This window comes from Lepidochelys kempii, chromosome 2, assembly GCF_965140265.1.
Source record: "Lepidochelys kempii isolate rLepKem1 chromosome 2, rLepKem1.hap2, whole genome shotgun sequence".
NCBI classification, from domain to species: domain Eukaryota; kingdom Metazoa; phylum Chordata; order Testudines; family Cheloniidae; genus Lepidochelys; species Lepidochelys kempii.
In genome coordinates, this window is record NC_133257.1 from 1,658,638 (window position 1) to 1,684,926 (window position 26,289).

The 26,289-nt window shown below is 55.8% G+C and overlaps 2 protein-coding genes and 1 pseudogene across 2 annotated transcripts; 1 reads left to right on the forward strand and 2 right to left on the reverse strand.

Moving 5' to 3' along the window:
• Positions 1 to 575: 575 nt before the first annotated feature.
• Positions 576 to 3,759, forward strand: EXOSC4 (exosome component 4). Its single transcript, XM_073329812.1, has 3 exons — positions 576 to 783; positions 2,081 to 2,287; positions 2,918 to 3,759. The coding sequence occupies exons 1-3, from the start codon at positions 613 to 615 to the stop codon at positions 3,275 to 3,277; spliced, it is 738 nt and encodes a 245-aa protein (XP_073185913.1). The 5' UTR covers positions 576 to 612; the 3' UTR covers positions 3,278 to 3,759.
• A 3,545-nt stretch (positions 3,760 to 7,304) lies between these two features.
• LOC140908031 (U1 spliceosomal RNA) lies at positions 7,305 to 7,453 on the reverse strand (annotated as a pseudogene).
• A 12,830-nt stretch (positions 7,454 to 20,283) lies between these two features.
• LOC140905825 (metallothionein-like) lies at positions 20,284 to 22,001 on the reverse strand. Its single transcript, XM_073329321.1, has 3 exons — positions 21,681 to 22,001; positions 21,309 to 21,374; positions 20,284 to 20,530 (listed from the first exon to the last, which is right to left on the reverse strand). Exons 1-3 carry the CDS (start codon positions 21,709 to 21,711, stop codon positions 20,436 to 20,438), a joined length of 192 nt encoding a protein of 63 aa, XP_073185422.1. The 5' UTR covers positions 21,712 to 22,001; the 3' UTR covers positions 20,284 to 20,435.
• Positions 22,002 to 26,289: the final 4,288 nt, after the last annotated feature.

A 26,289-nucleotide genomic window follows, 5' to 3' on the forward strand; every position in this document is an offset into this window, starting at 1 on the left:
TGTGGGCTCGGCGCGGGGCAGGCCGGGAGCGGGGGGGGGGTCGGCGCGGGGCAGGCCGGGAGCGGGGGGGGGCTGTGGGCTCGGCGCGGGGCAGGCCCGGAGCGGGGGGGGGGTCGGCGCGGGGCAGGCCGGGAGCGGGGGGGGGCTGTGGGCTCGGCGCGGGGCAGGCCGGGAGCGGGGGGGGCTGTGGGCTCGGCGCGGGGCAGGCCGGGAGCGGGGGGGGCTGTGGGCTCGGCGCGGGGCAGGCCGGGAGCGGGGGGGGGGTCGGCGCGGGGCAGGCCGGGAGCGGGGGGGGGAGGGCTGTGGGCTCGGCGCGGGGCAGGCCGGGAGCGGGGGGGGGAGGGCTGTGGGCTCGGCGCGGGGCAGGCCGGGAGCGGGGGGGGGAGGGCTGTGGGCTCGGCGCGGGGCAGGCCGGGAGCGGGGGGGGGAGGGCTGTGGGCTCGGCGCGGGGCAGGCCGGGAGCGGGGGGGTCGGCGCGGGGCAGGCCGGGAGCGGGGGGGGGGCTGTGGGCTCGGCGCGGGGCAGGCCGGGAGCGGGGGGGGGGCTGTGGGGTCGGCGCGGGGCAGGCCGGGAGCGGGGGGGGGTCGGCGCGGGGCAGGCCGGGAGCGCGCCATGGCCGGCCTGGAGCTGCTGTCGGACGAGGGTTACCGCGTGGACGGGCGCCGGGCCGGGGAGCTGCGCAAGGTGCGCGCGCGCATGGGGGTGTTCGCGCAGGCCGACGGCTCCGCCTACCTCGAGCAGGGCAACACCAAGGCGCTGGCCGTGGTGTACGGGCCGCACGAGGTGAGGGGGCGGGGGAGTCCGGGCCCCCACTTCCCCCAGCCACGAGCCCGCCCCCCCCCGAGAACCCAGGAGTCCGGTTCCCAGCCACTAGTCCCCCCCCCGAGAACCCAGGAGTCCGGGTTCCCAGCCACAAGCCCCCCCCCCCCCCGAGAACCTAGGAGTCCGGTTCCCAGCCACTAGCCCCCCCCCCGAGAACCCAGGAGTCCGGTTCCCAGCCACTAGTCCCCCCCCGAGAACCCAGGAGTCCGGGTTCCCAGCCACTAGCCCCCCCCCCCGAGAACCCAGGAGTCCGGTTTCCCAGCCACTAGCTCCAACTCCCTCTCGAGCCGGCATGGAACCCAGGAGTCCGGGTTCCCAGTCACGAGCCCCCCCCCCCCCCCCCGAGAACCCAGGAGTCCGGGTTCCCAGCCACTAGCCCCCCCACCCCCTGAGAACCCAGGAGTCCGGGTTCCCAGCCACGAGCCCGCCCCCCCCCCCCGAGAACCCAGGAGTCCGGTTTCCCAGCCACTAGCCCCCCCGCCCCCCCCCCCGAGAACCCAGGAGTCCGGGTTCCCAGCCACTAGCCCCCCCCGCCCCCCCCCTGAGAACCCAGGAGTCCGGGTTCCCAGCCACGAGCCCCCCCGCCCCTCCCCGAGAACCCAGGAGTCCGGGTTCCCAGCCACTAGCCCCCCCACCCCCTGAGAGCCCAGGAGTCCGGTCCCCAGCCATTAGCTCCAACTCCCTCTCGAGCCGGCATGGAACCCAGGAGTCCGGGTCCCCAGTCTCCTCAACCACTAGGTCCTGCTCCCCCCAGTGCTCGAGATAGATCCAGGAGTCCAGGCCTCCAGCCCTGCTCCCCCATCCGTTACCCCCACTCCTGATTGTGCCTCTGCACTGGCCATCTTGGCCCTGTGTCAGATAGAGGAGCTGGGCGTGGGGGAAGGCGAGCTATAGGATAAAACACCAAACAAGCCCACTTCCCCGGAGATGATCAGCTGTGGCTGGGACCCATCAGGGCTTTGTCCTTAGCAAGTTCACTGTGCGCCTCAAGTCCCTAGTACTGATGGGAGAGATTCCCTCTCCCCCTGCTCCACAGGCCTGTCCCCAGGGAAACGTGCCCTTGGTCCCCCTCCCGGTCCATAATGGGGGGTCGTCCATAACACCCAGTATTGCGAGCCCTATATTATAGGACACGCTAAACCTGTCCACCAAATCCCTCTGAGACTCCCCCAAACTGCAGGACCCTGCCCCCCCTGCCAGGGCACGGCAGCACCATGTGGCCTGCTAGCCGTGCCGTGTTGCCCCTGTCTGTTGGCAGATGCGTGGCTCCCGCAGTAAGGCCCTGCATGACCGGGCGCTGGTGAACTGTCAGTACAGCATGGCTACCTTCAGCACAGGGGAACGCAAGCGCCGGCCCCACGGTGACCGCAAGTCCAGTGAGATGACGCTGCACCTCAAGCAGACCTTCGAGGCCGCGATCCTCACCCAGCTGTACCCCCGCTCCCAGATCGACATCTACGTGCAGGTAGGGGGTTTTCTAGCCTTGGCCCCCCAAGTCATGGGGCCTTGACACTGGTTAACTCAGCACCACCTGGCTCCTGTGGCCTGCAACTCCTCACACAGCACTGGCAGCTTCCTGCCTCTCTGGTGTGCTGACCCCAGGGCGGTATGTCCCCCCCCAGATGCCTGTAATAGGTCCCTGGAGCAGGTGGGAAGGGGGCTCAAACCTTGCCCATTGCTACAAGGGCCTTGGGCCCAGGGAGCATGTTGGGGAGCAGTATGGTGTGACCAAGGGGCACAAGGAACTGTCAGCTGAGCCATTGGGGCAGGGGGCGGTGATCTATGTGGGGGGCACTCGCCTGGCTGGGGCATTGGCTCGTGCACCAATGTGAGGAGGGTTGTTTGTGTGGAGTTCAGGCTGGGATCAGCCACAGTGCATTCTGCTCACTGCCCTACTAGTGCCACCGCCTGCTCAGACAGCAACAGCAGGAGTTTGCACAGGGCTTGTACTGTGTCTTGAGCAGGTGACTGATCACCAAGGAGGGTTGAGGGCATGCCGGGTCTAGCTCTGAACTCCGTGGGGCCAGACACAGGTCCCTTGAGTGGGTGGGTGCAGCCTGCTCTGCCCTCTGTGCTAAGCACTGTGCCTCCCCAGATCCTGCAGGCAGACGGTGGGAATTACTGTGCCTGCGTGAATGCAGCCACGCTGGCCACCATCGACGCAGGCATCCCCATGCGAGACTACGTGTGCGCCTGCTCTGCCGGCTTCATCGAGGACACGCCGCTGGCCGACCTCAACTATGTGGAGGAGGCAGCCGGCGGGCCGCAGGTAGCCCTCGCTCTGCTGCCCAAGTCGGACCAGATTGCCCTGCTGGAGATGAACTCGCGGCTGCACGAGGACCATCTGGAGCAAGTCATGGAGGCTGCCAGCAAGGCCTGCAAGGACATGTACGCCGTGCTGGACCAGGTGGTGCGTGACCACGTGCACGAGGTCACCACGCTGCTGGGGGAGTGAGCGCACAGGCATGTGTGCCTAGGACCAGCGCTGCATGTGACTCAGTGCATGGGGGCAGGGAGCACTGCCCTGGCCTCAGCAAGGGATCGGTCCAGCAGCCATTGCCCATGCCAGCAATGTGCCCTTTCGTCCAGCAGCCTGGTTCTGTTACGCCCCAATGTCAACGTCTGTGCTGGGCCCAGGCTGAGCTCCTCTGCTGGTGGTAACATCACGTTGGTACATTTGAACGTCTTGCCATTGGCTGTAAAACCTGGTGTCTCTCGCTGGGTGATGGGCCCTGACTCTGCTACCCGTGTCTGTAGCTCTGGCTGCCTACACCTGGGCTTTGGGCCCACTCATTCTCCTAGGGGCCGCGGGCGCTGGGGCGTGCATCCCAGTAGTCAGCTGTCCCATGGCTCGGGGCAGGAGCTGCTCAGTCCCCAGGTATCAGTGGCAGTTCCTTTTTATAAAAACGCTCTAAATAAAACGTTGTTCTGGCACAAGTCGTATTTTGTACTTGCAAAGGGAGCCTGCCCCTCTGGCTGAGTGCAGGGCAAAGGGCAAACAGTGCTGGTGGGGATACATCAGAATTGAAGTCTTGCAGTTCCCAGGTGCTGGAGGAAGGACTGGTGCTCTGCGATATCAGTCTCCATTGTGCCAGGGTTCCTGCCTGTGGCAGTTCCCAGGAGTGACCCTATGTGAGCTGGAGTCTGCTGTGAACCTCCCAGCCTAGGCATCCCCTCTGCTGCAGGCTGCTCCCGGCATTGGTATGGCAGCTCTACAGTCCCTAGACAGGGTCCTCAAACACCACGGGCAGTTGTGACCCCAGTGCCAGGAACTCCCTGCCTGCTGGCACCATCGCTCTCTGGCCTGCCAAGCTCCGTGCTGGTGAAGCTCCCAGTGCTTCTGGCACAAGGGCAGTGGTCGGGTCTGGTCTGGGAAAGCCATTCCCAGCTGATGAGTAGCCCTTGCCTTGGGCTTTCCCAGCACCCATCTGCCCAGAGGAGCTCAAATGCTTGATAGCCTGGTACATTCTGAGCCTCAGTGCCCCCCCCCGCCCCCGGCCATTGCACCTACACCCACCTGGGGTACAGTCAGTACATGGGCTGGGTTCTGAGCCCCTGGCAGAGCAGGTGGGGGAAGGTTCCATGGCTTTTGGGAATGTTGGGTCTTGTGAGGAGCCAGGAGCTTCCTGCTTTAACTCTTTGGTTCCCAAACATTACGGTTCAATGAGCACCGTGTTTGTTCTGTGGAATTTCCCTTTTTACAGAAACTCCCTGCCGCCTGGGAGTGCTCTGGGGTACGTACTCAGTGGCCCCACTGCACAAGCTGTGCCCCTTTATCTTCTGGGCATCTCGTGTTTGAGGAGATCGCGCTCGGCCTGCCGAATGGCCCACCTGTGTAAACACCACTCAGCTCCTTGGCACTAGACTAGAGCAAGGGTTCCCCAGGAAGGGGAAGGCCTCTGGTGCAATTGCACCTAACACCCTTGCAACTGGCACAGGGAGAGGGGTTGTGCGAGTGCCCTCCATGCTGACCTTAAAGACACAGTCTGCCTTTGTGCTGCAGGATGAGCAGGGCATGCTGTGAGAGTAGTTTGTATTTAAATGGAGGGGGGCATTATCATAGAATCATAGAATATCAGGGTTGGAAGGGACCCCAGAAGGTCATCTAGTCCAACCCCCTGCTCAAAGCAGGACCAATTCCCAGTTAAATCATCCCAGCCAGGGCTTTGTCAAGCCTGACCTTAAAAACCTCTAAGGAAGGAGATTCTACCACCTCCCTAGGTAACGCATTCCAGTGTTTCACCACCCTCTTAGTGAAAAAGTTTTTCCTAATATCCAATCTAAACCTCCCCCACTGCAACTTGAAACCATTAGTTTCTGCTTGAACTTTACGTTGTAAACTCAGGTCTCATGGGAGCTGGAAGCCTGTGGTGGCTGCAGAAGCAGCCATGGTGCAAGGGTGAATACAGCAGCTTGTGAAGAAGGGATTTTGTTTAACACCAGATTTAGTAAACTGGGTTGGCCCAGGGCCCTTCTAGCCCAGTGTCCTGTCACCAACAGAGGCAGCACTGGCTGCAGCAGAGGCAGGGTAAGGAATGGGTTAAAACAGTGTTTTTGTTAACATGCATTTATCAGCAGCAGACAGCATCCAGCCAGACCCTCGTCAGGACCTGGCAGCCAGCAAACCAGCTGCAGGGAGGCGCTGTCCCCCCTGGCATGGGACACAATGATTTAACAGCAGTGCCTGGGTAACGCCTGACCAGGAGAAGAGCTCTGTGTGGCTCGAAAGCTTCTCTTCCACCAACTGCAGCTGGTCCGATACAAGAGAGATTGCCTCCCCACCTTCTCTCATTGTGAGACCTCTCAGTTGATGGAATGATGACCAGGCTCCTGGCCCACGAGCCACCTGGCAAAGCCAGCCTGGAACTGGTCTGCTCCAGCCTGTCTGTGGCCATAGAAGGCTGGGGTTCCTCTGGAGATGGCTGTTATGTGGTGCCAGGCAGAAGTGTCATGATCCCACACTGCAGCGTGAGCAGGATGGGCCCCTGCCTGGTTCCCTACTCTTGGGCGTGGCAGCATTAGATACCTTTGAACGGGTTGCAGGGGTTCTGGTGTTTCCATCCTAGCACATCCTGGCCCCGTGCCCTGCAGGCAGGCGCCCCTCAGTACAGTTTGGCTTTAGAACGTCTGAATGAATCGGTCCATGTTACTGAGTACATGGAACGAGCCTGAGCAAGACTTGCATGCTGGCGGGGTGAGCCTTGAGCTGCCCTGGCACAGGCTGGGCTGGCGGTGAGAGCCCCCCTCAGACTTTGGGCTTCCTGGGGAGGACTGGCTAGGCATCATGCCTTGCAGTGCCGAGGTCACCTGGGGATCATACCTTGTCTGTCCTCTGTCCTCCCCCGCAGTCACCCAGGGACCATTTGTCATCATCCCCCCTGCGCAGTCACCCAGGGACCATACCTCGTCCCTCCCCCTTGCAGTCAGATACCAACCACACTTCCCTTCCAGTGGGGTCACCTCTCCCCAGCATGGGAACCCTGGGCCCTGCGTCTGAAGCTCCTCTTTGCTGGGATGGCTATAGAAAGCTCCAGGCCACAGCCTCAGGCTGAGCAGTGTGTCATACCCTGGTGCTCCCTGTCCATCAGTCTGGACCCACCTCATGTCTCTGGCCTTATCCTTAGAGCAGCAGCTTGGGGCAGGAGCTGTCTGTGTTCTGGATTTGTCTAGCGCCTTCCACATTGGGGTCCAGGTCCATGATGGGGGCACCTGGCTGCTGCTTCAAAGCTTGTAATAATGATGGAGTGCCCAAGGTGTGTGGTGACCTGTGGGGCTAGACCTGCCCTGCCCCCGGCCTCTGTCCTGGCTCGGGGGGTGGTGGGGAGGTGAAGTCTAGTGGTTACAGTTGGGGGGGACAGGCTGGGAGCCAGGCTCGAGGAGGAGCGTGGGACTGGGAGCTGGGACTCCTGGGCAGGGCCAGATTAACCTTTTGTGGACCCCCATGGGGGCAAAGGAGCATGGCGTGGGGAAGCCAGTCCCCAGAGCAAGGGGCCAGCCAGGGGCAATGGGGTATAGCATGGTGGGGCCAGCCCCACTCTGCCCAGCCCAGTGCAAGGACACTGTATACAAACCAGCAGTTGCCAGACGCACACTGGCCCGCCTGGCCCTGTGCTGCCAGCCTGCCCTTTCCCCTCTGGGGTGGGCCCATGCCACGCCACACAGCCTCCGGCTCCCTATGCCCAGCATCCCCTGCAATTGCTATGCCCAGCAGCCCCCCCCCCGCCGAACCTCCCTCCAAGAGACCCCCCACTGGCCTGCAGACCTTCACACACCTCCAGAGACCCACTCCCTCACACCCTGCCCCCTGCCACACTCACCAGCCCTGCTGGAAGGTGATGGCGTCTGCCAGGCTGACCCCTTCCACATTGGGGTCCAGGTCCATGGATGGCTAATTAATGAGGCCACAAACCTTGGAAATCAAATGAAACCTGGAGTCCATAAAAGATCCCAAAAGGCCCTTGGGGAGTGGAGTGCAAGTTGAGGAAGAGTTCCCTGCACAGCTTACCTCTCAATTCTCGTTTTCCTGTACTGAGCGCAAAAGTAGGGAAAGCACACCCGCAGTGCAATGGATGAGCCTCGCCCTGGGAAAACCACCTTCGTGATCATGGTATCTCCCCTGCCAGGTAAGTATGAGTTCCCACTGCCCAGCCGCCCCCCGCCCTCACTCGCCCCGCTCTCTCAACCCATGGGGAGGCCCGCCGCGCCATGCCCGCTGGCCCCGCCCACACCGGCCCCCACTGCTTCTGCAGGGGCTGTTCCCCCCCAGCATGGGGGCCGAGCTGTCCCCAACCTCAGTAACGCGCCAGTGTCCGGCTGCCCTAGAGCCATAGCCGGCCCGTCCCGGGGTCCAGGCTCCTGGAGAGACCCGGGAACAGCTGGTATCGTGGCCCCGCCTCTGCCGGGGGTGGGGGAGACGCTGCGTTTCGCTTTCCCCCCCCAAGGTGGGTGCGATACACAAGTGACACCCCCCCCCCGAGGTGGGAGCGATACACGAGTTGTAGAACTGATCAATTAAATTGTTTTTAGTTCACTTTATGAATATAACTTCATAAGCAAAGTTTTATGAATGAAACAACATTCATTCATAAAACTGGTTACCCCAATAACTGGCTAATTGAGTTTCACTTTCAATCCAATTGCTGCTTAAATCACTGAAACTTGCACTGCTTCAACATTGTAACTTCTGCTCACTGTTTGTCATTCATTATACTTGTCTATATTGGAACTTCTGCTCCCTATTTGCCATTCCTGACACATGTCCATGTTGTAACCCATTTTAAAATGCTCACTTCGTTTTTGCTAAACCCTGCTGTAATCTGACTAGTGTAGTTTAGATGTGGGGATGAGGGATGGATGGATGATGGAATCAACCTCCAGTCCCAGCCTGTCCTGATGAAATAAAGTGTAAACACCAAGGGCTGAAGATGCAGACAACAGCCCTGACAAAGCAAGAAGAGTCCACCCTCAAAAGAAAAGAACAAAAGTACAATTGAAGAAACATCAGAGCCAGGTCCCAGGCTGAAAGTCACGTCTGCAATTGGCGGGGGATCAGTCACACCGGACCCAGAGGCAGCCTGACACAGCAAGACCTGTAGACTCTGGATTCAAACTGAAGCCTACGAAAAGGATGGATGAGATGGAAGATTTTGGAGGGTAACATTCTGCTGCCAACATGGAAGGGCATCGGTGCATGCCCAACAGAGACCCAGCTCTTCCTTGTGCCCGGCTTTCCTGGCCAGTGAGCTGCCACAAGCTACGAACCCAAGCCACGAACCCAAGCTACATTCAGGACTGGTAACTATACTGCAGCTGCAGAACATTTGGGGGAGTGTGTGGGAGGGGCGGGGGCGTGTGTGTGTGGGGGGGAGGGGGTGTGTGGGGGGGGGGGAGGGTGTGTGTACATAGGTATTAGGTATTAGTTATTGCTCATAAATCAAATTGTGTGATAATAAACGTGACATCTTGTCTTGTCCCCTGAAACGACCCTCTGCAGTTTTGTCTCTGTAACAGAGTGACCCCCCCCGAGGTGGGTGCGATACACCAGTGACCCCCCTGAGGTGTTTCAGAGGAACAGCCGTGTTAGTCTGTATTTGCAAAAAAGAAAAGGAGGACTTGTGGCACCTTAGAGACTAACCAATTTATTTGAGCAGAAGCTTTCATGAGCTTCAGCTCACTTCATCGGATGCATACTGTGGAAACGGCAGAAGACATTATATACACACAGAGATCATGAAACAATACCCCCTCCCACCCCACTGTCCTGCTGGTAATAGCTTATCTAAAGTGATCATCAAGTTGGGCCATTTCCAGCACAAATCCAGGTTTTCTCACCCTCTGCCCCCCCACACACAAACTCACTCTCCTGCTGGTAATAGCCCATCCAAAGTGACAACTCTCTTCACAATGGGTATGATAATCAAGGTGGGCCACTTCCTGCACAAATCCAGGTTCTCTCACTCCCTCACCCCCCTCCAAAAACCACACACACAAACTCACTCTCCTGCGATACACGAATGACCCCCCCCCGAGGTGAGTGTGACACGCGAGTGACCCCACGGAGGTGGGTGCGACACACAAGTGACCCCCCCAGAGGTGGGTGCGATACACGAGTGACCCCCTCAGGCGGGCGTGATACACGAGTGACCCCCCCCCCGAGGTGGGTGCGATACACCAGTGACCCCCCGCCTGGTCCCTGCCCAGCCTATGTCACTGCAGCCGGCCGGGGGCTGGCCCTGTTCCAGGCCCGGGGAGGAACCTGGGTGCCAGGTGGGCCCCGCCCGGAGAGGCTGAAAGAATCATTGTATTATCTTTTCCCTCCTGCTTGCTTTACTTTCCAGGTAGACTAGTCCCAGTGGGACTTCGCCACACCAGCCCAGAGACAATCTGGAGGCTGCTCGGCATTCTGAAGTCCGGCTTGCATCAGTGGCGAGCTGAAAGCACTGGAAGGATCAGGCCCTATGCAAAGCAGTAATTGTGATAAAGTGGGATTATGTTCTGATAATATAATATAATTAATATTATAATATAATATATTATAATTAGATATTATATTATAATATCTACCAGGCAGAGGCAAGTGTGTATACCTCCATCCATTCTGAGTACCTGCTACCATGCTCCCTCACCACGGTCATCTACCACAAGCAGTGATATAGAGCTGAGCTATTTGAGCCATAATGGGGTCCCAATGATCTTGTATAGGCAGCAGGTTTAAAACGAACCAAAGGAAGTATTTCTTCATATGACACGCAGTCAACCTGTGGAACTCCTTGCCAGAGGATGTTGTGGAGACCCAGACTATAACAGGGTTCAAAAAAGAACTAGGTAAGTTCACGAGGGAGAGGTCCACCAATGGCTATTAGGCAGGATGGGCAGGGATGGTGTCCCTGGCCTCTGTTTGGCAGAAGCTGGGATTGGGTGACAGGGGATGGATCACTTGATGATTCCCTGTTCTGTTCACTCCCTCTGGGGCACCTGGCACTGGCCACCGTTGGCAGACAGGATCCTGGGCTAGATGGACCTTTGGTCTGACTCAGTCTGGCCGTTCTGATGTTCTTAAGTTGTATTTCTCCCACATTCCCCAGTCACAACTTCCTACTTCTTGTGCTGTTCTGCCGTATGTGAATGCTTCTCATGGGCGGACGCAGCGCCACCCACGGATGGAAGAAGGAGAACTCCAGCACACCCCGTACATGTGACCTTACCCCCTCCCACCCGACTCACAACTGAGAAGTGGGGTGGAGTTGTGCAACTGAGCAGGAGCCATTTACTCTGTAATTGCAGAGCTGTAACCCAGGGCTCATCTCCCCCCTCATCGCATGATGCCTGGTCGTCCTGTGCCCATGTCAGCAGTCTCCTGTGCAGGACTCCATGAACACCTCTTTGTAGGTCAGCGCGAAAAGCACTCAGTCCGTACCATGTGCCACTCCTCCACCATACTCAGTCTCATTCAGTCTCCGGAGAACCTTTCTCTGATTCGTCTTATTTATCCTCGGCCACGCCAAGCTTTCCTGTTCCAGCCTCGGTGGCTCCTGAGTTTTGGTATTTGCAGGGATGTCTTCCAGCCCCAGGTCGTTCTCATTAGATACACCTGAGAGCTCAGTTGCTCCGCCCTTAGTTGGTATCCAGCCAACAAGCCAACAGGCTCCTGTAGTCCAGCCGAGTGAAGCGGCATCTTCCTTTGAGTGTTTCTCACAGTAGGGAAGGAGCAGGATTCAGTCGTGATGAGTATAAAAGGGATTCTTTGTGAGGTTCCTGGACACAATCAGATACTGTCGTTCTCTCTAGCTTCCAAGCGGGGGCTCCAGGGGCTATTGAAAGGGCCGGGGCTCCAGCTGCCTCTGCCGCCCCGGTCCTTTCAATAGCCGCTGGAGCCCACCGCTTCTCCCGGGTGGCTCCGGCAGCTAATTTAAGGACCAGGGCAATAAAAGCAGGGGAGCCCCGGGCCCTTTAAATAGCCCCCGGAGCCCGGTGCTGCTGCTGCTACTCCAGTAGAGGAGGGGGGAGGGGAAGAAGGAGGGGGGGCACTTACCTTACAGGGTGGGCTGGCTCTGACTCCCCTCAGCCCCGCCCCTTCTGCCCTAGGCCCCGCCCCTTCCAGGGGCCAGAGCTGGCCCCAGCGTACCAGTAAGTCACTCAACTTACTTTCACCCCTGAGTTTATGTTTCATTGTGCGCCAGGGTCTGTGTTTAATTCCCTGGGGGAGAGGGACCACAGCCCCCCCAGGAGCTCAGAACAGTGGGGAGTGACTGGGCAAATTCACCTCCCAAGAGGTACCCCCACCTGGACAGGCTTACGTATACTGGTTCACACTGGAGTCCCTGGAGACCAAAAGACAAACAAAGGGCTTTTGGACAAATAATCTGCATTTAAACTGACTTGGGGCCTTCTTTCTGATCCAGCAACTGGACAGGACCGTCTGACCAAGGGAGGCCCCAATCCTTCCTGAGACGGATTCGAAGGACTTGACCTATTCATGGGGGCTCTTGTTCTGAGCTAACAGCTGTTATGAGCTTGTAACCATAACCCCCCCCTCCTCCCCCTATGGTGGAGTTTGAAGCACTGACTCTTCCCAGAGCCCGAGCTGAAGTTGGGGGTGATTTCTGGTCAGCTTATTGGCATGCATGGAGGTTCTTTTATTGTTTTAAAGTCTTTTCTCTCTCATGCTTTCACCTTAAGAATAAATGTGCTTGCTTAGAAAGAGCTGTGTGGTAACTTATAACTATAGGCAATTACACGGTGCATAGCCTCTGGAGGCAAAGCAGAGTAGCCTGTGTCGGCCATCTGACTTGCTCGGGCATTCACAGGATAGGCAGTGGACTGTGCCTGGAAAAACCCTGATCAGAAGGGAGAGAGACACAAGGAGGTGAAAGCTGAGGAGACGGTGCCCTTGCTGGACCACGAGTGAGGAATACAGATGTAGTTCGTGACACCTTGCACCACACAGGACACACAGGGTCCTGACTGGAACCATTAAACACTAACTCTGAATAATCCCAGGCAGGCCGTGTCTGCCTTACTCCCTGAAGCCCAACGGTCGATATCCCTAATACATGTGTGTCCTAACTGGTGGAACCTACACCCATTGTGTTACACGAGCATGTTTGGGAGTTATGGTGATTTGCACCTGGAAAAATGGAACTTCCACCTCCAGGAGTTAAGATTCTTTTCCACCCTTTCTCTTCGTTCCCTTCTTGTCTGACGTCTGGCATTTAGGCTAAGCCCTTTGGACTTCTGATGGCAATTCCCACAGAGCGAGTTTTCTCCGTTAGTCTTTCCCATTATGGGGTGGCTCAATACTCTGACTTTGGGAGAAAGGGTCTGATTTCCTGTTAATCTCCTTGAAACAGTTTGGGAGTGATGTAATTAATCCCTGGTACTGGGTCTCTTTTTTCATGTCCTCTGTGTTGTGAATCGCAATCACTGCTTGGGTAACTAACCCAACACTTGGATTTTCTTCCCTCTCTCCAGTCCAAGCAGAACGAAGTGATGATCATCAGCAAATATGCACTCCGTGAGCACTGCTGTAGACACTCTTACTACCTGACCTTGCTTAAAGCTACTGTATGCGGCTGTTAAACACCTTTGGGATGATGACCCATGTGGTTATTTAATGATGTCACACTCACTTTGCTGTAACACGCAAGCTCCTCATGCAGCTGCAGAGAGCTTTGTAGACAAGCTGTGATGAAATAGAAACTTTCTGTAATATTTTTCTGCTTCCTATGGGTGCCTCAGTTTCCCTCTGTACTTTGCATTGTTACCCATTGCCAAAGTGTTAAATCTGCTCTTGGGGCACGGCAGGAGAGATGAAGTGTTGGGTCACTGGGGTTGAACGAATGGGTGATTAAAGGGCTGGCTGCACCCAACCCTCGTCAATGGAGAGTCCACAAAGACAATGGAAGCCCCAAGGACTGAGCCACTGACACCTATCCCCAGGAATCTCCGGCAAGCAGAACAGGAGAGCTCAGCGTGGGTCTGCAGGACTTCGACGATGGACTCTCACCTGGGACTGACACAGAGAGGCAGGGCCAGAAATGGATTCCATAGCATCTTGGCTGGCTGATTATGCTGGCTCGGCGAGCATGGACTATGTTCCAGTTGCCTAATAAACCTTGCTCTGTTTTGAAAAAGCTGCCAGGTGTCACTGCCGATACTTAGAGCCCTGCAGATCTGTGGCGATATGCTCTATATCCGTGGACCATGTTTGCGGATCGGATGTGGATACCCATTTCATATCCATGCAGGGCTCTCCCAATACTTGCCGAGGTGCATTGGTCCCCGAAGAGAGTCAAAGTCTCTGTCCGGGAGTCTCTCTCAGTTGGGCTCACTGGGCAGAGCTCACGGTGTGAAACTGGAGTGTGGGAGCCCAGAGGCTCAGTCTCGGAGGCATTGAGACCACACAGCCTCCCCTAAAGTAGAGCGAGGCCCCTTAGGGGGCTGGCACACAGAAGGGGTTCCTCTAAAGGATTATTTAAATGCTGGGGTGTAGTACAGATCCTTTGGATGCATGACCTAGGGTGAATCATATTTCTGGATACAAGCGTATTATGTGGATCAGTTCTCCTTTTGCTCAGCACAGGAATTTGCAAAAAGGAATCGTGGGGTATATTAATTACAACTTCCAAACAAGGCCACGTGAGACCGGTGAACTGGTCCAGCAAAGCTCTGAGACTCATGCTGAACACGTACCTTGTAGGCGTGGCCTTGGTGATGGGGTCCCCCCCCCTCTGGACTAAAGGTCAGGAAAAGCAGGTGTTATTCCTCGCTCTGCCATAACCTACTGTACGTCCTTGGATAAGTCACTTCACCCCTCTGGGCCTGTTTTCCCTCCCACCCTTTCTCTGTCTGGTCTCTAACAGACAGGGATTGTCTCTTATATGTGGATGTACAGCGCCTAGCACCACAGGGTCCTGATCCTACTGTATTATGAACGATCAACTCTTAAAATCAATGGGATTACTCTTGTTCTCAAAGTTAAATGTGCTTCAGTGTTTTTCTGGGTAGGGGTCCATAACAAGTGCTTCACACGTGCTCTCAGAGAGTCAAACAGCATCTTACTCTGTAAGTGTTTGTGGAGTAGGGCACAACTCCATGTGGGTAAAGATACCACAGTCCAGTCTTATTCCACTGAGATCAATCCCAAGCTCATTTACAACAGGGGGAATGTAACGCGGACTCTACGTCCAATCCTCCCCTCCCTGCCCTATGCCCACTCTTACACTCTGTTCCTGGCTAAAATGTCGGATTCATTTCCCTGTAGGAAAACTGTATACCTGTGGATGTGGAGACAGTCTTGGAATGACAGATTGGGAGGAAACGAGTGCTGCTCGCCGCCCAATGTTTCTGAATGCAGAGAAAGTCCTGAAGGATGCAAACAGAGTGAACATAAATACCCCGGCTGCTGGCATGTAAAAGATCCCCTGGTTTGCTCATAACCTTTGTGGCCAAGTATCTTGTTCTCCTCAGCAGGCCCAGTTCTTTTTAGCCTTGGAGACACAGGTTTGGGAAAGGCAGTCCGTCCAGGTGGCACACGGTCTGGCTATACCTTTCCACAGTCAGTCCCTTGGGCCTGTTTTCCTCTCCCCTCGGGGAGGGGATGCAGCCTCCCTTCCTGGAAAGGTTCAGAGTCTTGCTGCACCCAGCCTGCTGGCAGCTTCCCAGCTTGCTTCTTTCTTTTTTTTCCCTCTCTCTCTCGCTCACTCACCCCCCTCCCCTCCGAACAGGGGAGGGTTTAAAAAGGTCTCAAGCAGTTGGAGTCAGCTGAACCTCCAGCTTCAGATGTTCTCTCCACAGGTACCATTGCCGGGAGTGGCCCAGATGATACGTCTGGGGGAAGGGAGCAGAAGGAGACTCCACCGATTGCAAGGCATGAGATGCCCTTGCCTAAGGTTGGGGGTTCCACGACTGCCACTCCCAAGAGAAGGAGGCGGGTGGTGGTGGTCGGGGACTCTCTCCTCAGAGGGACTGAGTCATCTATCTGCCGCCCTGACTGGGAAAACCGAGAAGTCTGCTGCTTGCCAGGGGCTAAGATTCACGATGTGACGGAGAGACTGCCGAGACTCATCAAGCCCTCGGATCGCTATCCCTTCCTGCTTCTCCACGTGGGCACCAATGATACTGCCAAGAATGACCTTGAGCGGATCACTGCGGACTAAGTGGCTCTGGGAAGAAGGATAAAGGAGTTTGAAGCACAAGTGGTGTTCTCGTCCATCCTCCCCGGGGAAGGAAAAGGCCTGGGTAGGGACCGTCGAATCGTGGAAGTCAACGAATGGCTACGCAGGTGGTGTCGGAGAGAAGGCTTTGGATTCTTTGACCATGGGATGGTGTTCCATGAAGGAGGAGTGCTAGGCAGAGACGGGCTCCACCTAACGAAGAGAGGGAAGAGCATCTTCGCGAGCAGGCTGGCTAACCTAGTGAGGAGGGCTTTAAACTAGGTTCGCCGGGGGAGGGAGACCAAAGCTCTGAGGTAGGTGGGGAAGTGGGATACCGGGAGGAAACACAGGCAGGAACGTCTGTGAGGGGAGGGCTCCTGCCTCATACTGAGAATGAGGGGCAATCAGCAGGTTATCTCAAGTGCCTATATACAAATGCACAAAGCCTGGGAAACAAGCAGGGAGAACTGGAGGTCCTGGCAAAGTCAGGGAATTATGATGTGATTGGAATGACAGAGAATTGGTGGGATAACTCACATGACTGGAGTACTGTCATGGATGGGTATAAACTGTTCAGGAAGGACAGGCAGGGCAGAAAAGGTGGGGGAGTAGCCCTGTATGTAAGGGAGCAGTATGACTGCTCAGAGCTCCGCTATGAAACTGCAGAAAAACCTGAGTGTCTCTGGATTAAGTTTAGAAGCGTGAGCGACACGGGTGATGTCGTGGTGGGAGTCTGCTATAGACCACCGGACCAGGGGGATGAGGTGGACAAGGCTTTCTTCTGGCAGCTCGCGGAAGCTACTAGATCACACGCCCTGGTTCTCATGGGTGACTTCAGTCATCCTGATATCTGCTGGGAGAGCAATACAGCGGTGCACAGACAATCCAGGAAGTTTTTGGAAAGTGTAGGGGACAATTTCCTGGTGCAAGTGCTGGAGGAACCAACTAGGGGCAGAGCTCTTCTTGGCCTGCTGCTCACAAACCGGGAAGAATTAGTAGGGGAAGCAAAAGCGGATGGGAACCTGGGAGGCAGTGACCATGAGATGGTCGAGTTCAGGATCCTAACACAAGGAAGAAAGGAGAGCAGCAGAATACAGACCCTGGATTTCAGAAAACCAGATTTTGACTCCCTCCGGGAACTGATGGGCAGGATCCCTGGGAGAATAACATGAAGGGGAAAGGAGTCCAGGAGAGCTGGCTGCATTTTAAAGAATACTTAGTTTGGTTACAGGGACAAACCATCCCGATGTGTAGAAAGAATAGTAAATATGGCAGGCGACCAGCTTGGCTTAACAGTGAAATCCTTGCTGATCTTAAACACAAAAAAGAGGCTTACAAGAAGTGGAAGACTGGACAAATGACCAGGGATGAGTATAAAAATATTGCTCGGGCATGTAGGAATGAAATCAGGAAGGCTAAATCACACCTAGAGTTGCAGCTAGCGAGAGATGTTAAGAGTAACAAGAAGGGTTTCTTCAAGTATGTTGGCAATAAGAAGAAAGCCAAGGAAAGCGTGGGCCCCTTACTGAATGAGGGAGGCAACCTAGTGACAGAGGATGTGGAAAAAGCTAATGTACTCAATGCTTTTTTTCCCTCTGTTTTCACGAACAAGGTCAGCTCCCAGACTGCTGCACTGGGCAGCACAGCATGGGGAGGAGGTGGCCAGCCCTCTGTGGAGAAAGAAGTGGTTCGGGACTATTTAGAAAAACTGGACGTGCACAAGTCCCTGGGGCCGGAAGCGTTGCATCTCAGGGTGCTAAAGGAGTTGGCGGATGTGATTGCAGAGCCATTGGCCATTATCTTTGAAAACTCATGGCGATCCGGGGAAGTCCCGGATGACTGGAAAAAGGCTACTGTAGTGCCAATCTTTAAAAAAGGGAAGAAGGAGGATCCTGGGAACTACAGGCCAGTCAGCCTCACCTCAGTCCCCAGAAAAATCATGGAGCAGGTCCTCAAGGAATCAATTCTGAAGCACTTAGAGGAGAGGAAAGTGATCAGGAACAGTCAGCATGGATTCACCAAGGGCAAGTCATGCCTGACTAATCTAATTGCCTTCTATGACGACATAACTGGCTCTCTGGATGAAGGGAAAGCAGTGGATAGCACCTTGGATAGTTCTTTTTGCAATTTCTGAGAACTGGGGTAAATGCGTGACAGGAAATGTGTGGATTTGCTTCTGAGTTAATGGCTGATGGGTTTCAACCAATTGGGTCGGTGGCCAAAGAAGCATCTGTGGTTTTGCGGCCTTTTCCTCATAGTGCCGCAGTGAAGGGGGAGGGCACTTGATTGCACACGAGCAGGCCTGGTAGCCATAATTCACCGCCAGAGAGGCACCACTGGGAGTTGTACTGCAAACGGGACCCTGGTGTTTTCACCACCCTCCACGTCACCCTGCTGGAGCGAGAGACGACACGATGGTGAAAACCCCTGATCCCTGCTGCCACTGGCATTTTCCCATCGTTACCACCATGTGGCGTACAGGGGCCCTAAATGTGTGTGGCCACGCTATTCTCCTCCTGGCACCCCCAGCTTGCAGGGTGCAGGGCTCGGGCCAGGGTGACACCGGCCCACAGAGCACAGTCCTGTGGAGATTCTGAGCTGTGTTACAGCCCGTAGGCAGGCCAGGTGAGGGGATCCCAAAGGGGCCCATTTCCTACCGCAGACACAGCTTCGGCCAGCACGAAATCAGGGGGGCTGAGAGCCATCGAATGCCCTGTAAACCCTGTATAGGATTGAAACCACTTCAAGCCAGGGGGTGTGGCAGCCCCCCAAGCACCCCTATTCCCAGCACCTGTGGGAACCCTAGAGCTGGCCCTGATCAGAGCCTGCCCCCCAGGCCCTCTAGTGCCATGGTCCCGATGAGGGAAATAAAATAACCATCACATTAAGGATAGGCCTTGCACTCACCGCCCTGGGGTCTGTGCGGGAATCACACCGTGCACCGCACTCGGGGCGGAGGGTGCGGGGGTTGCTCTCAGCGCCCTGGGGTGGGTCTGTGCGGGAATCGCACCGTGTCCCGCACTCGGGGCGGGGGGAGGGTCCGGGGGTTGCTCTCAGCGTCCTGGGGAGGGTCTGTGCGGGAATCGCACCGTGTTCCGCACTCGGGGCGGGGGGGGCGGGGGTTGCTCTCAGCGCCCTGGGGTGGGTCTGTGCGGGAATCGCACCGTGTCCCGCACTCGGGGCGGGGGGAGGGTGCGGGGGTTGCTCTCAGCGCCCTGGGGAGGGTCTGTGCGGGAATCGCACCGTGCCCTGCACTCGGGGCGGGAGGGGACCGGGGGTTGCACTCAGCACCCTGGGGTCTTTGCGGTTTAGAAGGGAGCATGCAAGCAACAATCATGAATGTGGCTTCCCAAGAGACTCCTAGTGCCCCAGAGGAGGCAAGGAGGCCCTGGCCTCCCTCCACATGTGGAGTCCAAAATGACATAGGCCTTCTTTGCTGCAGCATCAAGGCTCAAGCTCTATTCATCTTACGTACTTTTATGGCCCCCATTATTGGAGCATCTGAGCACTGCACACTCTTTAGCTGGCCATTTTCTAAAGTGGTAGATTTTTATCCTTCCTCCCAGTGAAATCTCATATCCTTGTGCTGCCCTGCTCCCTCCTCCAATTCCTTGCCGTTGCACATGGTCACTCGTTCTCAGCTAGCTCCCCTCTCGTTCTCAAAGTCATTTCTCCCATGTCGGTAAAAAACCAGCCCTTGGGAACGGCTTTTCCTCTGGCTACGGTAACGACTTGCTGTGTCATTTTATTTTATGAGTCCCACTGCTGACAAACGGGTACCCGTGCGACCCCCACGGAGCCTGCAAGCCCCAGACAAGCGACCAGGAAGCCAACAAGCCCTGATATGATGATCTAGGGGCCATTAAGCCCTGTTCCTTCCAGCACAGTTAAAGGTGTACAATCTCTAATGAGCCTCGGGTTTTTAATTAGGGAGACTGTAGCTAAGTCAGCTATTTTCCCTTAACCTTTGTATGTCCCTGTCTACCCTTGTGGCTGGTTGTATTTGTGTTGTTGCCTTCTGGGCAGCTTGCCCACGGGGCCTCATGTGAATCGAGTGCCTACAGGACATGCATACAGAGCTACACCTACAGCAACCTCCTCTGGGACATCCTGGCCTAGGGCAGCGAGCTGGAAGGCTAGCCAGACCAGTTACCCCTGCAGAGCTGGGGAGCTTATCTAGACTGTAAAGCATTGCGGCCTGGTTACAGGAAGACAGCCACGGTCCCAGCCTGGGGGGACAGAGGAAGCTGCTGCAGCTACTACCCATGTTATGTAGACACAAGAGATGTTCTGAGCCAGCCCTGTCACTAGCTGGTTATAAATGCATTTGGAAGTGGCAGTGTAGACAGGCCCCAAGTTGATGCAATATATGGGTTAAGAAATCAGGATGAAGGTATGTTACGGCAGTTTAGACTTCACTCCTCCCCTCCATAAACTCTCTGCATTGGACTCACATCTGAATTTGGCACAATGGATTGAGGGTCAGCAGCTTGCAGCACTAGGCCCTGGGTTCTAGACACAGTGATTCCCGGGCTGCTTCCCCTTGCTACCAAGAGGCAAAAACAACGCTGAGCCACCACTAAAGAAATATTGTGTTTGAAAACTTCTCCTTTTGCCTGAAGCTCTGCTGGCAAAAGCAAAGCCAAGCCAGTGCTGCGGCTCGTGTCTGAAGCTTTAGTCTCCGGGCTCTTGTTGATGCTCCCATGAGATGTGCTGCTAACACCCTGTGCAAGAACTAAACTCGGAAGAGGGGATTAGTCGTGCAAGCGGGAAATCACTGAATGGAATGAACAGGCTGAGTCAATCGGGCATTACATGTCTCCAGTCCTGGCCTTTATTTTCATTCAACCCCAAATCGACATTTCCGTGAAAGGTACAAAACAGTCATTGCGACATTACAAACAAAATTAGTTTTGCCTTTCGTACAGAATCTTTACAGGAGACCAGAAAATCGCCATTTTAGGAACAGCAGCTGCATTTCCTGGATGCTGGAGCTTTGCAGACACAGCTCTTGGCACAATTCTTGCATCCGGCTGGGCAACAGGAGCAACAACCTGAAAAGATAAAAATCAAGACACGATTATTGGAGATGCCAGACAACAAAAAATAAAAACAACCCTCCCCCGTCAGAACTGAAGGAAGTTCAACATGGATGAGACAAGGAGCAAAACCATGCCGTGAACTGTACTTTATAAAATATTACAACATCTCAGTTGTACTGTTAATACATATTCCTCACAGAGGCCACATAAAAGTCAAGACTGGACAGTCCTGAGTCCTTTCCCACCTTAATATAGGTCAGAATCCTTCATCTGACCCAAGGGTTTTCTTAAGAACACTCAGCGTAGGAAAAAGAAACAACTGGCTGGCGTTGGAAAGAACAGAAGAAGTTTTTAGGAATTATTCTTAGGGAAAGGACACCGATTCCACCTTTCAGGCCCACACTTGGAAAGTAAGGATACAGTTTAACAACAGAGGCCCTGCTTCAGCAAAGCACCTGCTTATTGTCCAGCACAGGCTTAAATCCATCCCCAGTCAGCAAAGCACTTGCGGCCTGATCCCAAGATCCCCCCGAAAGGAGAGGCAAGACTCACCTTCCCTTTGACGGGCTTTGCAGCAGGCCCACAAAGCACAGCCCTAACTCCCCCAGACCACAACTTGAGCAGACGCTTAATGGTTCTGCTACATCGGGGCCAGAAATTCCAGCTTCTGGTCTCCAGTCTCCAGGCTGCTGCAGGGAGCCAGTGACAAACCCTCCTTCGTCGCAGGCTCAGCCAGGCGGGCAACTCGCTTGTGGAGGAAACATTTTGTGGGGGGGGGGGGGATACTCACTCTTTTTGCAAGAGGTGCACCTGCAATTTGTGCATTGGCAGGAGTCAGCGCAGGAACACGAGCCACCTGGTGGGCAAAGGGGGGGGGATGAGCATCACGGCTGGACTAAAACCGAGAGGACGATCAGCGGCGAGGGGAGAACTTTGTCCCCAGCATGGCAAAAGAAGCCAGGGCCATCTGAGCCGGGGAGCTCGGTTTGCAGGCTCCCGCCGCAGAGATTTCACAGGGCCGGAGCCGTCCCGGGCGCAGGGATCGTTCCCCTTCCCCGGCAAGGGGGGGGCTGTTTCCCAGCGAGGGGGGAGCAGCCCCCGAAGGCCCCGCAGCAGCTCGGAGCAGGGTCCGGGCGGCTCCGCCGCGGGAGGAGTCACTCACCGGCAGCGCAAGGGCAGTCCTGGGGATCCATCGCTCTCCGGGTCGCTGCGGTCGCTGCTCAGCCAGGCGGAGGGGAGGAGACGAGGCTTGGAGCGGAGCTGCCCGACGCCTCCCATTTATCCCGGCGGAGGCGGGGAAGCGAGCGCAAAACCCCCGCCCCGCCGCCCTGCACACGGGCCCCGAAGCAGCGAGCAGAGCCGGGGGCTGCGGGCGGCTCCTATCGCCGCCCAGAGCCGCGCTGCGTGACTGCACAAGGCCCGGGGCGCCCCGCACAGCGCCGCGCGCAGAGCCCCCCGGAGCGCATTGCGTGGGGCGAGCCCCGCACACAGCAGGGCGCCGTGTGCAAACGTCTCCCCCCCGTCCCCCCCCACCCACACACACACTCACTGCGTTGCCTGGTGCTGTCCCCGCACAGACCCGGGCGCGGAGTGCAAACGCCCGAGTCCCGAGTGCAATACACAGCCCCGGGCGCCCAGTGCAGCCCGCTCTCCCCGAGCGCATTGCAGGGCGCTGTCCCCTGCCGGGCCCCGGAGCGGAGCGCAAAAGCCGCCGCAGTGCGGGACAGGGTGCGTTTCCCGCACAGACCCACCCCAGGGCGCTGAGAGCAACCCCCGGAACCCCCCCGCCCCGAGTGCGGGACACGGTGCGATTCCCGCACAGACCCACCCCAGGGCGCTGAGAGCAACCCCCGGCCCCCTCCGTCCCGAGTGCGGGACACGGTGCGTTTCCTGCACAGACCCACCCCAGGGCGCTGAGAGCAACCCCCGGACCCTCCCCCCGCCCCGAGTGCGGGACACGGTGCGTTTCCTGCACAGACCCACCCCAGGGCGCTGAGAGCAACCCCCGGTCCCCTCCGTCCCGAGTGCGGGACACGGTGCGATTCCCGCACAGACCCACCCCAGGGCGCTGAGAGCAACCCCCGGCCCCCTCCGTCCCGAGTGCGGGACAGGGTGCGTTTCCCGCACAGACCCACCCCAGGGCGCTGAGAGCAACCCCCGGAACCCCCCCGCCCCGAGTGCGGGACACGGTGCGATTCCCGCACAGACCCACCCCAGGGCGCTGAGAGCAACCCCCGGCCCCCTCCGTCCCGAGTGCGGGGCACGGTGCGATTCCCGCATAGACCCCAGGGCGGTGAGTGCAAGGCCTATCCTTAATGTGATGGTTATTTTATTTCCCTCATCGGGACCATGGCACTAGAGGGCCTGGGGGGCAGGCTCTGATCAGGGCCAGCTCTAGGGTTCCCACAGGTGCTGGGAATAGGGGTGCTTGGGGGGCTGCCACACCCCCTGGCTTGAAGTGGTTTCAATCCTATGCAGGGTTTACAGGGCATTCGATGGCTCTCAGCCCCCCTGATTTCGTGCTGGCCGAAGCTGTGTCTGCGATAGGAAATGGGCCCCTTTGGGATCCCCTCACCTGGCCTGCCTACGGGCTGTAACACAGCTCAGAATCTCCACAGGACTGTGCTCTGTGGGCCGGTGTCACCCTGGCCCGAGCCCTGCACCCTGCAAGCTGGGGGTGCCAGGAGGAGAATAGCGTGGCCACACACATTTAGGGCCCCTGTACGCCACATGGTGGTAACGATGGGAAAATGCCAGTGGCAGCAGGGATCAGGGGTTTTCACCATCGTGTCGTCTCTCGCTCCAGCAGGGTGACGTGGAGGGTGGTGAAAACACCAGGGTCCCGTTTGCAGTACAACTCCCAGTGGTGCCTCTCTGGCGGTGAATTATGGCTACCAGGCCTGCTCGTGTGCAATCAAGTGCCCTCCCCCTTCACTGCGGCACTATGAGGAAAAGGCCGCAAAACCACAGATGCTTCTTTGGCCACCGACCCAATTGGTTGAAACCCATCAGCCATTAACTCAGAAGCAAATCCACACATTTCCTGTCACGCATTTACCCCAGTTCTCAGAAATTGCAAAAAGAACTATCCAAGGTGCTATCCACTGCTTTCCCTTCATCCAGAGAGCCAGTTATGTCGTCATAGAAGGCAATTAGATTAGTCAGGCATGACTTGCCCTTGGTGAATCCATGCTGACTGTTCCTGATCACTTTCCTCTCCTCTAAGTGCTTCAGAATTGATTCCTTGAGGACCTGCTCCATGATTTTTCTGGGGACTGAGGTGAGGCTGACTGGCCTGTAGTTCCCAGGATCCTCCTTCTTCCCTTTTTTAAAGATTGGCACTACAGTAGCCTTTTTCCAGTCATCCGGGACTTCCCCGGATCGCCATGAGTTTTCAAAGATAATGGCCAATGGCTCTGCAATCACATCCGCCAACTCCTTTAGCACCCTGAGATGCAACGCTTCCGGCCCCAGGGACTTGTGCACGTCCAGTTTTTCTAAATAGTCCCGAACCACTTCTTTCTCCACAGAGGGCTGGTCACCTCCTCCCCATGCTGTGCTGCCCAGTGCAGCAGTCTGGGAGCTGACCTTGTTCGTGAAAACAGAGGGAAAAAAAGCATTGAGTACATTAGCTTTTTCCACATCCTCTGTCACTAGGTTGCCTCCCTCATTCAGTAAGGGGCCCACACTTTCCTTGACTTTCTTCTTGTTGCCAACATACTTGAAGAAACCCTTCTTGTTACTCTTAACATCTCTCACTAGCTGCAACTCTAGGTGTGATTTAGCCTTCCTGATTTCATTCCTACATGCCCGAGCAATATTTTTATACTCATCCCTGGTCATTTGTCCAGTCTTCCACTTCTTGTAAGCCTCTTTTTTGTGTTTAAGATCAGCAAGGATTTCACTGTTAAGCCAAGCTGGTCGCCTGCCATAGTTACTATTCTTTCTACACATCGGGATGGTTTGTCCCTGTAACCAAAGTAAGAATTCTTTAAAATGCAGCCAGCTCTCCTGGACTCCTTTCCCCTTCATGTTATTCTCCCAGGGGATCCTGCCCATCAGTTCCCGGAGGGAGTCAAAATCTGGTTTTCTGAAGTCCAGGGTCTGTATTCTGCTGCTCTCCTTTCTTCCTTGTGTTAGGATCCTGAACTCGACCATCTCATGGTCACTGCCTCCCAGGTTCCCATCCACTTTAGCTTCCCCTACTAATTCTTCCCGGTTTGTGAGCAGCAGGTCAAGAAGAGCTCTGCCCCTAGTTGGTTCCTCCAGCACTTGCACCAGGAAATTGTCCCCTACACTTTCCAAAAACTTCCTGGATTGTCTGTGCACCGCTGTATTGCTCTCCCAGCAGATATCAGGATGACTGAAGTCACCCATGAGAACCAGGGCGTGCGATCTAGTAGCTTCCGCAAGCTGCCGGAAGAAAGCCTTGTCCACCTCATCCCCCTGGTCCGGTGGTCTATAGCAGACTCCCACCACGACATCACCCGTGTCGCTCACGCTTCTAAACTTAATCCAGAGACACTCAGGTTTTTCTGCAGTTTCATAGCGGAGCTCTGAGCAGTCATACTGCTCCCTTACATACAGGGCTACTCCCCCACCTTTTCTGCCCTGCCTGTCCTTCCTGAACAGTTTATACCCATCCATGACAGTACTTCAGTCATGTGAGTTATCCCACCAATTCTCTGTCATTCCAATCACATCATAATTCCCTGACTTTGCCAGGACCTGCAGTTCTCCCTGCTTGATTCCCAGACTTTGTGCATTTGTATATAGGCACTTGAGATAACCTGCTGATCGCCCCTGTCAAGGTTCCTCCCCCACTCTGAACTCTAGGGTACAGATGTGGGGACCTGCATGAAAAACCCCCTAAGCTTATCTTTACCAGCTTAGGTCAAAACTTCCCCAAGGTACAAAATATTCCACCCGTTGTCCTTGGACTGGCCGCTACCACCACCAAACTAATACTGGTTACTGGGGAAGAGCTGTTTGGACACATCTTTCCCCCCAAAATACTTCCCAAAACCCTGCACCCCACTTCCTGGACAAGGTTTGGTAAAAAGCCTCACCAATTTGCCTAGGTGACTACAGACCCAGACCCTTGGATCTTAAGAACAATGAACAATCCTCCCAACACTTACACCCCCCCTTTCCTGGGAACTGTTGGATAAAAAGCCTCACCAATTTGCATAGGTGACCACAGACCCAAACCCTTGGATCTGAGAACAATGAAAAAGCATTCAGTTTTTTACAAGAAGACTTTTAATAAAAAATAGAAGTAAATAGAAATAAAGAAATCCCCCCTGTAAAATCAGGATGGTAGATATCTTACAGAGTAATTAGATTCAAAAACATAGAGAACCCCTCTAGGCAAAACCTTAAGTTACAAAAAAGATACACAGACCGAAATAGTTATTCTATTCAGCACAATTCTTTTCTCAGCCATTTAAAGAAATCATAATCTAACACATACCTAGCTAGATTACTTACTAAAAGTTCTAAGGCTCCATTCCTGGTCTATCCCTGGCAGAAACCAGCATACAGACAGACACAGACCCTTTGTTTCTCTCCCTCCTCCCAGCTTTTGAAAGTATCTTGTCTCCTCATTGGTCATTTTGGTCAGGTGCCAGCGAGGTTACCTTTAGCTTCTTAACCCTTTACAGGTGAGAGGAGCTTTCCCCTGGCTAGGAGGGATTTCAAAGGGGTTTACCCTTCCCTTTATATTTATGACACGCCCCCCAAATCTCAGCTAGGGTGAAACACTGGCTGGG